General features: G+C 54.6%; 1 protein-coding gene across 1 annotated transcript; it reads right to left on the reverse strand.

Moving 5' to 3' along the window:
- Nucleotides 1-10,405: 10,405 nt before the first annotated feature.
- On the reverse strand, nucleotides 10,406-16,665 carry CISH (cytokine inducible SH2 containing protein). Its single transcript, XM_041764513.1, has 3 exons — nucleotides 16,334-16,665; nucleotides 12,965-13,185; nucleotides 10,406-12,712 (listed from the first exon to the last, which is right to left on the reverse strand). The coding sequence occupies exons 1-3, from the start codon at nucleotides 16,351-16,353 to the stop codon at nucleotides 12,180-12,182; spliced, it is 774 nt and encodes a 257-aa protein (XP_041620447.1). The 5' UTR covers nucleotides 16,354-16,665; the 3' UTR covers nucleotides 10,406-12,179.
- Between the last annotated feature and the right edge of the window lie 64 nt (nucleotides 16,666-16,729).

The raw sequence follows: 16,729 nt of genomic DNA on the forward strand, positions 1-16,729 counted from the left end.
CCCGGGGTGGGGGGGCCTCATATCCTCTCCCACTGAAGTTCCCACACAGCAGTTGCAGTGCTCAGCCTGAGGCCTTCTCTGATACACAGGCCAGCTTGGTAAGTGGGCTCCAAGCCTATGCCCTGGAGCAGGCCCAAGCCAGGGAAGGTGGGAGTTGGCTACACACCCCCACTTCCTCACTCCTTGGGTGGGACAACCATGAGGTATGTTCTGATCTATCTCTCAGCTGAGGAATGAGCCCCAGTTGCCCACAGAGGGAACCCATTCACTACCATACCTAGCTAAGTTTCCTTCCCTGCCTTGCTTCCTCTCTCCTCTATGTCAGTAACTGGGAAGGCTATATGATTTTGCCTGACTCACAGGCTAACAAGTTAGCCCATTATACTCTCAAAGCTGCTGCCAGAAGGCACAAGACTTATGGTTCAGAAGTAAGGATTGGTTTGTTACAGTAACAGCAGGGGACAGAGGATCAACATTTTCTTGCACCACTTCCCTGAACCCCAGTTCCCAAAGGTGACCCAGGAAGCACCAGATGGGGCCTGCACATACAGTGGGTTTGTATTACAGGAGAGGAGCCCTGGGGCTGGGGGCCTGAATGTTTTGTAATAGGCTGCCAGCAAACTTGCCAACCTTGGCCTCAGAGGGAGCTACTGTCTTTGCTGTGCTGGAGAAGAAATAAATCTGCCTTTTTCCCTGGAGAGAGATATTGTCTCTGTTTTCTAAGGCTGCTCAGTTTAATAATCACTCTTGAAAGGATTGTTTGGAACAAGGGAGTCATTGCCTCTATAGGTAAGGATACGGAAATGGGAGAGAACCATGGAGAATTGTCTCCCAAGACCCTAATGGTGAGTCTTTTTTTTTTTTTTTTTCCGATGTAGGTTCCACACCCAGCATGGAGTCCAACGCAGGGTTTGAAATCATGACCCTGAGATCTAGACCTAAGCTAAGATGGAGTCAGATGCTGAACTGACTGAACCACCCAGGCGCACCCCTACTGGTGATTATTGGCATCACCTCCCAAATAAGCTACTTGCATTTGGATCATTGTCTTAGGGCCTACTTCTGGGGAAGTCCTCCCCAACCTCCCAGACAGGGAGATGACACTAAAAGGGCATTAATGGATTTCTGATGTGACTCTCCTTTCCGCAGACTGTCATGCCCTGCAAATAATTCAGGGGAGCACATGAAAGAAGAAGCTTCCTCACCCAGAATCAATACTGTTGTGACCCTGAGGGAGGTGCTCTAAAGGGCTCTTAGGGTTTCCTTTATCATGTTTAAATATTTAACATTTATGGTGGTTGCCTGTGTCATGTAGACATTGGACTTTGTTTTTGTTTTTTTTTTTTCCAAAGCATTCCAATACCATTTATTAGAAATTGTGTCTGGTCTCTCTTTTTTTTTTTTTAATTTTTATTTATGATAGTCACACAGAGAGAGAGAGAGAGAGAGAGAGAGAGGCAGAGACACAGGCAGAGGGAGAAGCAGGCTCCATGCACCGGGAGCCCGATGTGGAATTCGATCCCGGGTCTCCAGGATCGCGCTCTGGGCCAAAGGCAGGCGCTAAACCGCTGCGCCACCCAGGGATCCCTGTGTCTGGTCTCTTACTGCTCTTTTCTCATCTGACTGATGCCTGTCATTTAGAACATATCACAAACAACAAATGATCAATTCACAATAAATGGGCTAAAGAATATGTGGGCATCACGATCATTGGGGATTTGACCTTCAGTGCTGGCACAGGGTGGGACAGACCCAAATACCTACTCGTGATGATACCATTCAGGCCCTGGGGAAATGCAGAGAGATTATGACCTTGCCTCAGAGTTCACAGAGGATTTGAATGTGAATTGGGAAGGTTTATTTCTATAAAAATAATTAACAGTGAATAAAAATTTCAAAAAGTTATAGTTTTACATCTTTTTAATTTAAATGTTATCAATTCATTGTAACATATTTTGCCTTTTAATTGTACTAATTTTGATTATTGTTATAATAGCTTTTTGAGTATATTTTAAATAGTTTTTCATTTTTGTTTATTAAAATTTTCAGGGGGGAGCAGAGGGAGAGAGAGAATCTTAAGTACGCTCCACGCCCAGTGTGGAGCCTGATGCAGGCTGGATCTCACGACCCTGAGATCACGACATGAGTCAAAATCAAGAGTCAGACACTTTACCAACTGAGCCACTCATGCTCCTCAATACTTTTCAGTTTTTAAATATATTTAATTTATATTTTGTTTTTGTGCTCTTTGAACGTAATATTTCACTTTACTCTTTTAAATCATTACTGCCAATAGGATAGTAATTATATGAAAAATCTTGATTATAATTAAGATAACCAATAGGTTTAACTGGAATAAAACAAGAACAGTGAAAGTTACAGAATTAATATATAATACTTTATGAGTTAGGCATGTCTTTATTTTCTAGATGTTACTCATCTAACACCACTGAACACCTGGACGTGAGCAATAATCATGAAACTTAATCATCTTTGATATCTGACTTCCTGATATCTTTATGTGACTTCCAGACATAGAAAAACCACAGATACACAGATTTTGTTTTGTTATGAAATTTTCTTTCTTGAATAGGAGGATAGAACATATTTTACTAGCACTTTATAGCTTGATTTATGATGTTTAAATATGTAGATTCTGTAATATGGCCCTGCATGTGTCCTTTTGCCCAGAGCACTAAAGAGTCAGGGCCGGTGCTCTGGTGGGAAGAGCAGACATGTCCATGGGTACTTCTTGCCCCAACAATGGCCAGAGAAAGTGCTGCTGGGGTTCACATCTACGTGGGTTCACATGTTAACGGGGAGTGGGGGGTGTGGTAAGACTAAGGAGGAAACCCCAAGGAGAAAGGAAATCACTTAATCTACACATTTGCTCCTTACTGTGATAAAGGTAAGTGATAACATCATCCCCATGTTTTTTGTTTTTTTTTTTTCCATCATCCCCATGTTACAGAGGGTGGCTCAGAGAGGATTCGTGAATGGCTCAAGTCACGCAGGTTGCCTAGCTCTGAAACCACCTACAGCAGGGCAGCAGTATCCCCCTGCAAACCTAGTAGATGCCACCCAGCAGCTCTGTTACTCAGGTTCTTTCCAGCCAGCTTGACCTGGGTGCAGGTGCAGGGCCTCTAGGTGGTGGAGAATGCAGCATTTCCCCCACTGCCAGCTGCCTCAGGTAGCCTCAGAGCACCAGCATGCCCAGACACAAGCACATTGATGACCTGTGTCCCTAGGCTGTCCCACCATTCTCCTGTAGGGGTCAAAGGACCTCGCTGTCACAGGTCTGACTCACAGCCCCACCCGGGGAACTGAACCTCAGGACTTCTCAATGCCAGGACTGGCCCTGGAGGATGTGTTGGGGGTGGGTGGTAGCAGGCTTGGGGCTGTGCTCAGTGAGAGGCAAAGAGTGACCTCAGGGCATGAGGGGAGGGATAAGTCCCTGCCTCTTGTCCAGCCTAGGCTAGAGAGGGTTCTCCAATCTTCTGAAGGCAAACCTTTCCTGAGAGGTTAGAAGGCTGCCCTGAGGCCACCCAGCCAGAGAGGGAGGCCCTTACTTGCTCTCTGTGCTGATCCTGACCTGTCCTCAATCCCCTCAGCCAGCCTTTCAGGCTCCTACTCTGATGGTGACCACCCTGGGACCTGGTAAGGGGAATACTGAGCCATACTCACAAAACGTAGCTGAACCCCAGCCCTGTCCCAGACCTGGGTCATAGCCCCCAGGGCTTTCCTAGGGGCCCTGTAGCATATCATCTTCATTAGCCAGGCAGGGAAACTGAGGCTCCAATTGGCTGGTTGTGTGCTGAAGGCTGCCCAGCTGGGCATTGGGTTGGGACTGCTCTACATGGCCTGACGCTAAGGTTGAGGCCTGTACCCCAACTGTGGGACGGGGATCTGAGGGAAAGGCCACAAAGGAAAAGACTGCCTGTAGGAATGACAGGAGTTCTGACCAGGGGTTGTCTGTCCATCAGGAAGGGGAATTCTGTGAGCCAGGCCTGGCACCACTGGCCCTGCTCTCCCTCCTGCTCTCCTTAGCCCTTCGCATACTACTGCTCACTGGTCTGAACAATACAGTTGTGCCCAACATCCCACCTATACCTGTGTGCTCACACCCGCATGCTGACCCAATCCCCAGACACACATGCACACACCCCCCTTCCCTACTGTTTCTGGTTGTCCACTCTGTGCCCATTTCTGGGCTGGAAGCTGAGTACTGCAGAGGCTGTGCCAGAACTAGGCCTCTTCTGGGGCCCAGCAGACTTAATGCTGAGATGGTGGAGTCTCAGGAGGCAGCTGTAGTCAGGTAGGGCTTCCTGGAGGTGAGGACCGAAAATGAGGCCTCAGCACCCCTACCCCCCTCACTGAGGTCACTGTCTGTCCTCTGAGCCTCTCTCCCTGGAGTGGCCAGCAGGTTCCAGGAAGTGTCCCTTCACCCTGCAGTGCTGATTCCAAGAACTGTAGCTCCTGGCAGGGCTTGCTCAGGATCCTTTCCTAGAACACAGGCCTTGCCCCGCCCAGGCTGCTGGAGCCTATTGGGCAGCTGGTGGAGGTAGTGGAGGAGGGGGTACCCTGGGAGGAGCCTCTGGAGGAACCAGACACTGGGAGGGGGGCCCAGGCTGTCTGCCTGGAGGGGATGGAGGCCAGAAAGTCAGTGAGTGTGAGGGTGCTTTGACCCCTTGTTGCTGCGGGGGGGGGGGGCCGTCCAGTGAGTTCAGCTCAGAGCCTCGCTGCACACACAGGAGGCTTGTTCCTTGGGCCCAGGAATTTAGTAGGCTGCTGCAATTCCACCCAACATCTCACTCTGCCCCTGCTAGCCTGGCACCCTGGGGTCCCATCCCGTGGACGAAAGGCACAGACCTTACTCTGGCCCCATGAAGTGAGGCCTTCATCAGACAACCTCCAGAGGGAGAGGCCAGGGGACAGGAGTGGTAGGTTCAGAGCTGCGAGAGGGGAATGGGACTGTCAGTCTTGGAGCTCTTGGAAGGATGTAACATCTGCATTAATACTCTTAAAATTTCACCTAGCCTGGTTAGGACAGAGGAAGTCACCCCACCGCATAGCTCAGCAAGTCAGGTCAGGTAGAGGGGGGTCCGGGGGACAGGATCAGGTTCATGGACAAGGACAGGCCCCAACCTCCCTCAAGGTCACGGGCCAGTCCTCCACCCCCACCACCGCTGAGCTGGCAGCCCTGCCCAGCCCGCCTGGGACCTGCCAGATCACGTTGAGCAACCAGTTCCTGAGAAGCGTTGAAGGCTGTTTGGTTTAAAATTAACTCCCCCACTCCTCCCTCCCCTGCCTGTGGGCCTCCTCTGAGTTCTTGGAAGAGGCGCTCTGCTCTTTCTTCCTGGGAAGAGGCCTCCAGCCGCAGCTGCTCCGATTCTAGTGAAAACACCTCACCCCAGCGGGGGGAGGGGGGGGTGCGACACCACGCCTTCTCCGCCCTCTGAAAGGCCCAGGGATCCTCCTGGAGCCTAGCCTGCCCTGGTTTGCCCAGTGAGACCCAGAGGAGAAAGGGAGTGATTGTTAAGGTACTGACAGGGGTGCTACTGCCCCAGTCGGGGGCCCGCTGGCTCTGAGCCAAGAGGTAGAGGGCTACAGAGACCCAGCCTGGGCCCTGGGGTAGAGAGATCACGTGCAGACGGCAAACTCAGGACTTCGGCTTCTTTGAGACCCATGTGGCTCAGAGAGATAAAGCTAGCTGTGCGGGGTCACCCAGCTTTGCTGGCCAGGCTGACAACACTGACCTGGCAGTGATGCCCCAGGGCAGCCCCCGAAGTCACTTACCTTGGAGCCGGAGCCCGGAGCCAGAGTGCTGTCTGTGAGGAGGTCCTTGTCTCTTACCCACACTCCTCTAATTGCCCTGGGAACTCACTTTCTTTTCAATAGGCCTTAATCATCTAGTGTCTCCCTGGACTCCATGTCTCTGGGGCTTTGGAGAAAAGGTTTCCTGAGAACCTGCTCTCCTTATGGCTCCTCCTACTATGGCCATCTATCCAAAAGAGCTGAGAAAAACAAAGGAATGTTGGCCAAGTGGAAAGGTCAACACACACACACACACACACACACACACACACACACACACTCAGTGATGTTCAGGGGTGGGACTAATGGGGGTAGAGAGCAGTGAAATGCTCTTTGTGAAGAGGCTGAGGGCCTAGAGGGCCCTTTCCAGATCAAAGTTTTGGCCCAACCCAGACTAAGTAAAATTCTCCCCTCTGATGGAGGAGGACCCCGGCTCTGCTGAGGAAGAGCCCAGTCTGGCTCACTGATGCTGTGTGAGAATCCTCGGAATAGGGCTCTACCTGGGGAGTATTGCTGGGCACCATCTCAGTGTGAGTCTCACTAGGAAGGACTGTCTGGAGGAGTCATGGCAGTCCCAAGTTCCCTCGGCCCTCGCAGACCACTTCTGGCACTCTGAGCCCTGCCTGCCTCAGCCAGGCCAAGGTCATAGGAGCAACTATCTTTCCATTCAGCATAAAGCTTTGGGTGCACCAAAAAGGCTCCTCTTGCTCTGGGCCTACCTCATCTCCTGGGGTTCACAGGTGAGCATCACTCCACTCACTCCGAAAGCCAGACCCAGCCATTTTCCAATCACCCTGGGGCATGGGCCTGACCACTAACTATTTCTGTTAGACGGATAAGGACACTAAGGCTCCAGGAAGAAGAATCCAGCTTTAGACACGGGGAGTCTGAGGGGCCATGAGCCAGGCTCGTCAAGTTGCAGCCAGCAGGCAGCTGACTCCGGTGCAAGAGTTCGAGGGGGAGAGGGACAAGCCTTGGGGTGGGACTCAGAGCCCTGGCTCTAACCCCACATGTGCACTTCCTCCTGGAGACTATGGACAAGCTACTTTGCCTCTGTAGGTTTCAAGCTTGCATCTTTGAAATGGAGGCAGACCCAGAGGCCCCTGCCCAGCTCACCTCTGTCACCTGTAGTTCACCTCTGAGGGCGCAGAATACCGATGGCCAGACAAGGAACAAACCTTGAGGGAGGCCATCCTCTGGGTCTGGGGCAGGGTAGCAAATGGCCTAATCTTTACTATTACTATGAGAGAAGTTGCTAGAAGGTTGGGCTGGCGTCACTTCCACCCCAGCCCACGCAGAAACCAGACCAAAGGGTCTATTCACCAGGACCGGAACCCAAGGTCCCTGGCAACTGACTCCTGAGGGTGGAGGGCTGGGCGTAGAGGGCAGAGCTAGTCAGGAGACGGCCAGCTTATGGCTCCAGGCGGTTCTAGCCCAGCTCCCCTACAGCCCCGATGGGGACCTCAGCAGACATCAACACCTGCCCAGCCCTCCTCTCAAAAAAGACGAGAATGTTGGACTGGGGAGAGTTGTAATGACAGCCGCAGCAGCTCTCCTCAGCATCACCTCATAAATCCTCCTGTGCTCCCCATGTCCGCCCTGAGGGAGGCGCTGTCATTCTCCTCACTTCACAGCCAGGAATCTCTCCTGGGTCAGTGAGGTTGAGAGAGACCCCCCAGAGCCGAGAGAGGGCACGGCACACAATCCAGACTGGAGGGGAATGGGGGTAAAACCAGGGTGGGGTTGTGTTAGCCAGGGTTAAATCTCCAGGGCCTCCTCTTCTGGAATCTCAGATCTGCGAGGCTCAGCCTGCTGCCCAAGGGGCTAGCTGCATGGCTGGCCTAAACTGGGGAGGAAGGCCCATGCCATGCAGTCCGGGGGGCGAGGACTCACTCACCATCAGAGGTTGTTGAGTTTCTGGCAAAGCTTGAACCTGCTTTATATTAAAACTGGTCTAACAGGTTGGTGTGAAGGGACTGCCTAGGCCTGCAGAGGCTCCACTTCTGGAAGAAGAGGACTTTTGTGAGGTCCCCAGAATCCTCCTGCTTTCTTGGTCAGGACTTATTTCAAGTGCCCGCCTGCACCTCACCATGAGCAGCTGTGCAGGGTGAGAGGGCTCCCAGCTGAGAGTGCGAGCTGCCCAGCTCTGCCCCCAGCCCTCTTCAGAATTGTGTTTGGCCTTGGCCCAGCGACGTTTGCTCAGTTGGCAGATTAAAAGCTGAGTCCGGGTACAGGGGCACCGATGATCCAGGGGGTGTTAGGACACTTGGTGATCATGGAAGAAACATCCCAGCAAGACCCTACTGATGAGAGAAATCTGGATGGCCCAGTCGTATCTCTGTCCCAGTCGTTCCAGAAGGCTCCTGCGAGTCTAGGAAGGGGACACCATGAAGGATCATTCTCCAAACCCATCAGCCCCTCCCAGAAGCGGGTGGATTCTGGAGACCTCACAAACGTCCTCCTCTGCCAGGAGAAGTGGAGCCTCTGCAGGCCTGGGCTCCCCACTGTCTCCTCCAGAAAGTGCTCCGGAACCCCCAACCCCTTTCTGTGTGCCTTCAGCACCCTGTGGCACCCATAGCATTTCCTTGTGGAACTTGACCTCCTCAGCCCTCCTGGGCAGTCATTCTGGACCTCTTACTCCTGATCACAGCAGGTTGTTCCTGCCTCAGGGCCCTGGCATTGACAGTTCCTCCTCCCTGGATGTCCTTCATCTATGTTTTCTGCACAGCCAGTTCTTGCTCTTTGCTCGAGTGTCCAGGCTCAGTGCCCCCAGAGCTCTCCCTGATCGTCCAATTGGTGGTAGTGCCCCCCATCCAAAGCCACCCTCTGTCCTGCCCCCAGCTTTGCCTTCTTTACACTCTTAAAACTTGCTCTGAGTGCCCATTTGTTCACTTCTCTTCTCTTGCTCAGCAGCCCAGGAGCCCCACGAAGATGGGGACCACATCCCTCTTGTCCCCTGCTGTGTCCCCAGGGCCCAGATGGAGTTGGGCCCAGCTGATGTCTGAGGAGTGTGTGTGCTAATAAAGGACTTAACTGAAGGCTCCCCCATTTGTCCCCAGCCAGTGCTGGCAGGGCACCCCCCTTTTACTAGCCCAGAACCACCAGGCAGTGACTGCACCGCCGAGAGGATTTTCAGCATCTGTTAGGCTGGGTCTCTGACTTGGGTTTGGGCCTGACAACATGCCCTCTATTGTCTCTCTTCTGGGCAGGCATCATTCACTCCCCTCAGAGGGAAACGCGAAAAGATTGAAGCAGAGAAATATCAGGTGTCTGAGGTAGTCGGCAGCCCCTCCTCAGCCAAGAGCTGGACGCTGGCTTGTACTGAGGCGAAGGTGAGTGGGGGCAGGATCCTGTTGACCAGACCAATGTCCGGCCCAGAGACCTTAGCAGGAAGGGACATAGGGGGACAAAACCAGCATCTAACTTCATCTTGCCTGAAAGCTGCCAGCCCCCGCGGCCAGCTCTTGCCAGCTCATGTAGTAGCCTGGGGGCAGATAGGTCGTTGGGACACCCCCAAGGCAAGCTCGCTCTGTGCCTCACGCCCTCAGCCGGTGTCTTGCCCCCCTCTGGGCCTCAGTTTCCTCATCTGTGGGGTATGGGTAATACTTAGATCTACTTCCACAGGTTTTTTTTTTTTTTAATTTTTATTTATTTATGATAGTCACACACAGAGAGAGAGGCAGAGACACAGGCAGAGGGAGAAGCAGGCCCCATGCACCAGGAGCTGGATGTGGGATTCGATCCCGGGTCTCCAGGATTGCGCCCTGGGCCAAAGGCAGGCGCTAAACCGCTGCGCCACCCAGGGATCCCTACTTCCACAGTTCTGGTGAACACTGCATGGGGAGCAAAGCCCTCGTCTATTGCCAGCAGCTGGCAGGCACCCTGAGATGCCTCCCCCTCTGCAGACAATGAAGAGTTCGTGGGCTTCCTCTTGCAGCTTTTGGGCCCAGCCATGTCGCGAAGTGGAGAACACCCTGCCTCTGCCCCATTGTGTCCACTACTCACCCATCAGGTGACTCAGATCTGGGGTTAAAACAGATAGAATGGTCACCTCAAGCACTCTGGGAGTCACAAAGGGGCTGAGATCCAGGCTGAGTCAATGAGGAACAGCGAGCATCCCTGGCAGGGCCATGATGACCTGGAGGAGGCGTGCCGTCGGGCCCTGCAGCCAGCAACAGAGAAGGTGCCAGGCTGGGCACCCATCCCAGTGAAGTCAGTCTTCACTCACCTCTTGTTTACTCTCATCCAGTATTAGTTCTTTTCTTTTCTCTAACTATCTCCATGCCCACACATTTCTGGGCCTTCACAATTCTGGCTTTTTATCCTTTCCTGCTTCCTCCTTGCCATCAATATACCACTCCTTATACCTTTCTGCTCTCAATCTGCCAGAATTTGTCTCTTCTAATCACCTAAGGCCCAAGAAAACAGGAAGGTTAGGACTATTTCTAAAATAAGGGTTAGAGGGCTATAAATGAGTTTCAGAGGAGCTTTCCTGTGAGTTATTCAAGTAAAAGTGCAGAAAATTTCAGGATACAGCAGACTTTCAGGTACTGAAGTGTTACGTTACAAAGTCAGACCATCAGATGACAGAGAGTGTTTTCGTTTTTATTGCTCTCCCATCTGCTTCTGGCGTATAGGGCCCTGAGAGGAGAGGGGTCCCCCAACTCCAGCTAGCCTGTGCCAGAACCCTTCTGGGTCCCCCGGGGCCCTGCCAGCTTATTGACCTCTCTTCTCTCCCCAACTCCACTGTTCTGCCCCACCACAGAATGAGCCTTCCCTACACCTCCTTATGGTTGGGAATGAGCTTCCCAGTCGTGCCCTGGTGCCTTTGCAGTCCCTGTACCTTTTCCCTGGAAAGACCGGCCCTGACTTCTCTGTTGACCTCCTCATCTCAAAAGACACTGTCCCCAGGAGTGGACGCCCCCACAGCACCCATCCCCCAGCATTCTCCACTTTCAATCTTTCATTGACATCTGTTTACACATCTCTTGGGTCTGGTGCTCTTCCGCCACCACCCCCTACTTGGCAGTGGCCTGATCAGTGACCCTGCGGGCAGTCCAGCTGGCCTTCACCTCCTGCCTCCCAACCTCCAAGGGGAATAAGAGGTAGTGAGAGAGAAAGGCTGCCCCCTGGTCACATCCACTCTTTAGTGAGTCCCCTAGCAGGCCCTGCTCAGCCACATATGGTCACTGGGCCCCAGCTGACCCAGACATAGAGTAGGGGATAATAATAATAATATCAAAAGGGACGAATAGTGTAAGAACTCAAAAGAGGACCCACTGGGGGCTCCTTAAATGAAAAGTACAATTTTATTGTCAATACAGAAAAATCAGTAGAAGAAAAAGACTACCAAACTGGGTTTTGCTTGTTATAATAATTCTTTTATAAAGTCTTATCAGATATGTATTTCTTTCCCTTTCATGTGCAGGCACCTTCCTGGGCAGAAAGCAGGCCCAGCAGACCTGGAGCGGTGGCCCTCGAGCCAGACACCGCTTCCTGACACAGCACACAGTCTTCTGCAGGCCTGCAGCCCAGCCAGATCAGCTCTGTGCAGATAGGGTTCTGCCCTGCGAGGGGCGAGCGGCCGGCTCTGCTGGGCACTGACGCTTTGGCTCCAATCTCTTGTCTATTTACCCACCCTCCCAAAGCAGGGCTGGGGGCAGAAGACCAGGGACACATTCACAGGTTGGGTGGGTCAGTGCCAGGAGAGCCAGAACTGCCTTGGGTCTAGCAACATGTCTCAGGATGGGGCTCTCCACAAGGAGGAACCAGAGAAGCTGGGGCAGAGCTGGGGTCTCCAGAGCTCAGGGCTCAGGGCAGAGAAGTGGGGTTGGCTCACCTCGAGGCCACCCCAAGGAGAATAAATAAATAAATACAGGTTAACTTTGCAGTCCCCCAGCCTGGCCTGTTACCCCATAAGGGGACTGTCACTGTCAACCTCAGTTCCTCTGGCTGCCATCCTCCCTGAGACAGGGTGGCAGGAAGGAGGGGGCCCGCCCCACCCTGTGGACTGAAAAACCGGGGCCAGCAAAGTCTACACATTTCAGGAGGCCAGAGCAGATGAGTGGGGGCCTGGGCCGAGCCCACAGGGTGAGACAAGGTCCTGCTTGTCTCCCTCTTTTCTGACACATGGCTCACCACAACGGAGCCACAAGGATGCTGGGGGTGTTGACCTCCAAGCTGTGTGATGCTTTTCTCTACCCCTCACCCCCTGCCTTGTTCCTGCAGACTCTTCCTGGTCCAGCTGTCAGGTGCATGCAATCACCAGGATGACTGGAGGAGGGGTGCCGGGGGCCCGAGTCCAGCTGGGGCCGCTGTCCCCTCCAGGGTACGGTTGGGGGAGGCTAGGCAGATGCTCAGCCGGATCAGAGCTGGAAGGGGTACTGCCGGAGGTAGTCGGCCATGCGCCGGGGCAGTGGCAGGCAGTCTACGTCGGGCACCAGACGGTTGATGACAAGGCGGCACAGGTGCTGCAGGCTGCGGGCGCTGCTTCTGCGCACAAAGGGCTGTACCAGCCTTAGGTGTACAGCGGTGACTGCGGGGGCAGGCGGCGCTGTGTCCCCGGGCACGTCTTCCTTAGGCGTAGGCAGGGCCGGGGTGGGTGCGGGGTCAGGGCTGTCACCTCGGGTGTCAGCGGCACAGGAGGCCACGTAGTGCTGCACAAGGCTGACCACGTCGGGGAAGGCCAGGATGCGCGGCCTGGACAGGCAGTTGGAGTCCAGGCGGAAGCTGGAGTCGGCATACTCGATGCGCACATTGGTGGGGCCTCGGGTGGTTTTGACCGACAGTGTGAATAGGTAGCTGGGGTGGGTGCTGTCACGTACTAGGAATGTGCCCTCTGGCATCTTCTGCAGGTGTTGCCGGGCCTCACTGGCCGTAATGGAACCCCAATACCAGCCTAGGCAAGTGGAGAGGGGGCCAAGAGACTGGTCACAGGGGAATTTAGCTGGGGGCACCAATGCGGGGCAGGACAGGGCAGGGCAGGGGAGGACGCTGCCTCCCCATTTATGCTTCCTGGGGAGGGCTGCACCTCCCCCATCAGACTCTCCTGGGCGGGGCCATGTCTCTCAAATCAGACTCAGCAGACAGAGCTAAGCTTTCCCCAGTGGACTTCCCAGAACATCCAGTCTGCTTCCCTCTTCAAACTCACCAGATTCCCGAAGGTAAGAGAAGGTCTTGGCTATGCATAGCAGATCCTCCTCAGGGTCCAGCACCTTGGGCTCACTTTCTGGCTCGGCTGGGGTCTCCTCTGTCACCTCCTCCAGAAAGGCCCCGGCAGGCAAGGGCTGCATAGCTGGTTCGGGCAGCTCCAGGGACTGGGCCCACAGGGCCCGCTGCCCGATCCGCTCCACAGCCAGCAAAGAACAAGGTCTAGAAGGGGTTGGATGGTCAGTGAGTAGCAGCTCTGTGCGCTCCCTATTTCCAGAGATCCACTGCACCCCGGACAGCTACATGACCTCTGGCTAGTCCATTTCCCACCTCAGTTTCCCCTCTGCCCACTCATGGGCTCAATGAGGTCAGCACACCACACCTCCCAGTTATCACAAAAGCCTCCTTGATGCCTTCCCCCACATGTTGATTCTCTTTTGAAACAGACTTCTCCACCTTCCTGTATTTATTGAACAGTAATTAGTCTCTCTATTTTGCACCAACTGGAAACACAGATCATTCCCTATAGGCATTTCCAGCTCAGAATGGGCAACTGGTATCTCTGCCACTGGTAAGATCCAGTGCAAAGAAGCCTCACGTTTGTGCCCTGTAAGCTGAGGTGGGCTGATCAGAAAGCACTGGTCCTGCTTGTGCCATGGCTGAGGCCTTCATGGAGTGCTTCAGAGAGGCCCCCAAATTATGGGAGGATGCCTGAGGTTACATGCTACCTCCAATGGACAGGAGTATTTGTCGGAGGGACCAAGGTCCACACTGGCTAGGGCTGAGAGTCTGGAACAATCTCCCCAAACAGGTCAGACTCCTATCCTGTCTCTTCCTCCTCCTAGCTAAGGGTCTAGGGTGGACAGTGGCCTCTGAAGGCACTGAAACATCCCACCTCCCATAAACATGAGCTCCCAGCAAAGGGCAGGGTACCCATTCCACATTCCAGATCTCACCCTGGCAAGCCAGCCCTACTAGGCTTTATGATCTTATGTAAACCTTGCTATTCACTAGGGCTATTCAGCTTCTCCATCCCCTAACAAGGGATGTGACCAGTCCAGATCCTGAGAGGTTTGGCTATACCATATTCCCAGGTGGCTAGAGTTGGGTTGCTGAGCCAGCCTCACTCTGAGCAGTAGACTTTCTCTAGGGAAAGGTCACCCAGTTTGGTAATCCTGGGGCTTTCTGGGAGTGAGGGGTGTAGGCCCTGGCTCCCAAGGAAGAGACCACTGGTCCTAACTCAGTCCTCAGGAAATAATATCCTCAGGCTCCAGTTCTCGGTCCAGTCCCCTCCTGGGCCTCAGGACACCAAGATAACAAAACCATGGGCCTTGCATTCCAGGAGAATTTATAATCCAAAGTCATAAAAGCAAAGGGTGTCGTGGGGGAGTCAAGGTCTGCCTGTTGCTGAGCTGAGTCTGTCAGGCCAAAGGAAGGAGCATGGCGGAAGGCACTCCAGGCAGAGATGACAGTATGGCTGAACAGTGCCAGGTTTCTTACGTGGCAGAGAGAGGTGGACAGAAGCCTTAGCAGGATGCAGGCAGAAGAGCCAGATCTCACAGCGTAGGTTATAGGTGAGCGTTAGAAGATTTTGACAAATAAGGAGAAGGGGCTGTAGGACCCTGGCTCACCACAGCCTGCCTAATACTTTCCCACAGCCACTCTGGGTGCATTATAGGAGCTCTGGCCATCTCCAGACAGCTTAGCAGGGCACTTGTAGGTGTGAGCACCTCTAGAGTCAATGTGGTGTCTGGGTGTGTGAACGGTTGTATTGGGGACGCCTGGGTGGTTTAGTGGTTGAGCATCTGCCTTTGGCTCAGGTCGCAATCCCAGGGTTCTGGAATCAAGTCCCACATCAGGCTCACTATAAGGAGCCTGCTTCTCCCTCTGCCTGTGTCTCTGCCCCTCTCTCTGTGTGTCTCATGAACAAATCAATAAATAAATATCTTAAAAAAAAAAAAAAGTAAAAACCCCAGCTATATTGGTCTCCACAACCTCCTGAGGACTGTGTATCTGAGGAAGGGTGTGTCCACAACTGTCATCGTGATGGTGGTGGTGATGGCTGGTGTGTTCCAGGTGTGGGTGGCCTGTACGTGTGTGTGCCTGTTGCAGAGCGCAACCTGTGAGTCCTGACTGGGGACACATGCCAGTGGAGCCTACTCCGCCCTAAGGGTGGACCCCTCACACAAAGCCGGCAGCCCAAACCTACATTTGGGAGTCTGTCCCCTACCCCAGGAGGGCACCAGCTGGTTTGTGGCTGTGCATGTGGAGGTCTTAAAAATCTTGCTCCCTGACTGTGAACACTGGCCCTGAGGTTCCAAAGTGCTTCATCTGGAACAAAGTAAAAAGAGAATGTAGGACCCCAGAATTGGGGGAAGGGTCCTGAGGACAAGGGTGTGGGGGTGTTTAGGAGTCCCAAAATTCAGAGGAGGAGATACTGGAGACAATTAGGGGGAAAAGTATAGTAGTGTAGTCTTCCTAGCACCTCCAGCCCTCCTCCCTGGCAACTGCTCAGAGCAAGGGACACTTCAGCCTGGCCCCACCTTCCACCCTTCTTCACTTGGTACTATGCCAGTTCTGATAACAACAGCCACTGGGCCTCCCAGCTCTCCCTGGGTGGGGAACACACTCATCTCTCCTTTCTATCTCCCTGGAGCTTTCTGAGTTCCTGTCAGATCAGTCCGGAGAGCATCAGACCTATTGGTTGAAAGGGATGCTGAGGCGGAAGGAATGTACCAAGAATGCTCAACTGAGGCCAAGACTCTATCTCTTATCAGTCCCCACCCTACCCCAGTCTTTGGGGGGAAAGTTGGAGAAGGGAGGCAGGTGCCAAGTCCTCACATTGGGATCCCAGACTGGGCTGAAAGGAGGGGTGAGGCAATGATGGGGCCCCACAGGCAAAATTAGGCCCAGATCAGACTCTCCAAGAGCTGCTGGTCAGCAGGGGCCAACCTGGGGGGAGGCCAGGATCTCAGGCCGGCTTCCCAAGAAGAGCCTAATTGCTGGCCCACGGCAGAACGGCGGGTGGGGCGGAGGCGGCAGGGGCTAGCCCAAGGTCACCAGGAGGCCCCGCGGCCTGCGGGCGAGCGTAGAGAGCTCGGGGCAGGGGAGCCAGCGCCTGGAGGACGAGCTTCGCCGGCTGGCCGTCAACTGCTCCAGCCAGCACCCAGGGTTGGCCCCCCCCGCCGCCAGCCGACCTCCGGTCTCGGCCCCCCCGCTCCCGCTGGTCACCCCGAGGTCCCCCTGCACCCGCTCATCTCCGACCCGTCAGGCCCTCCCGACGGCCGGCAGCGAGCACGAGGCGCTCGGCACTCTCCGCACAGGCCGCGGGGCGCCGGGGCCGGGGGAGCGGGGCGGCGAGCGCGCTTACCCCTGGACGCAGAGGACCATGTCCCGGCAGCGGCGGCGGCAGCTCCGGAGCTGGGGCTCGGCCGGGACGGCGGCGGCTGGAGGGACCCGTGGGCGCAGCTCTCGCTCGCGGGCAGGCTCCCCGGGCGCACCGGCGGCGGCTGGGACTGAGAGGCGGCGGCGCGGGCGGCGGGCCGGGAGGGCGCGGGGGGCGGGCCGGGAGGCGGGGCGGGGCGGCCGCCTAATCTTTTGTCCTCCGTGTCCCGGCCCTTCCCGGAAACGACGTCTTCCTAGAACCGCAGGCCGTGCAGCCCGGCCGGGGAGCCGCGGGGCGGGGGCGCAGCGGCTGCCTAGTGCGGCGCTGGGGGCCGCTAAAGGAAACACCTTTGACAGATTTCCAAGAACTTTCCAGGAAAAT

Source organism: Vulpes lagopus, chromosome 7, assembly GCF_018345385.1.
Source record: "Vulpes lagopus strain Blue_001 chromosome 7, ASM1834538v1, whole genome shotgun sequence".
In the NCBI taxonomy this organism is placed as follows: Eukaryota; Metazoa; Chordata; class Mammalia; order Carnivora; family Canidae; genus Vulpes; species Vulpes lagopus.

What these genes read in the sequence shown, in the direction of transcription:
- CISH (XM_041764513.1), bottom strand. Translation starts at nt 16,353, where the DNA reads ATGGTCCTCTGCGTCCAGGG. An exon ending in ATGGTCCTCTGCGTCCAGGG is followed by an intron (nt 13,186 to 16,333) that starts GTAAGCGCGCTC and finishes AACCCCTTCTAG; the next exon opens with ACCTTGTTCTTTGCTGGCTG. An exon ending in CTCTTACCTTCGGGAATCTG is followed by an intron (nt 12,713 to 12,964) that starts GTGAGTTTGAAG and finishes CCACTTGCCTAG; the next exon opens with GCTGGTATTGGGGTTCCATT.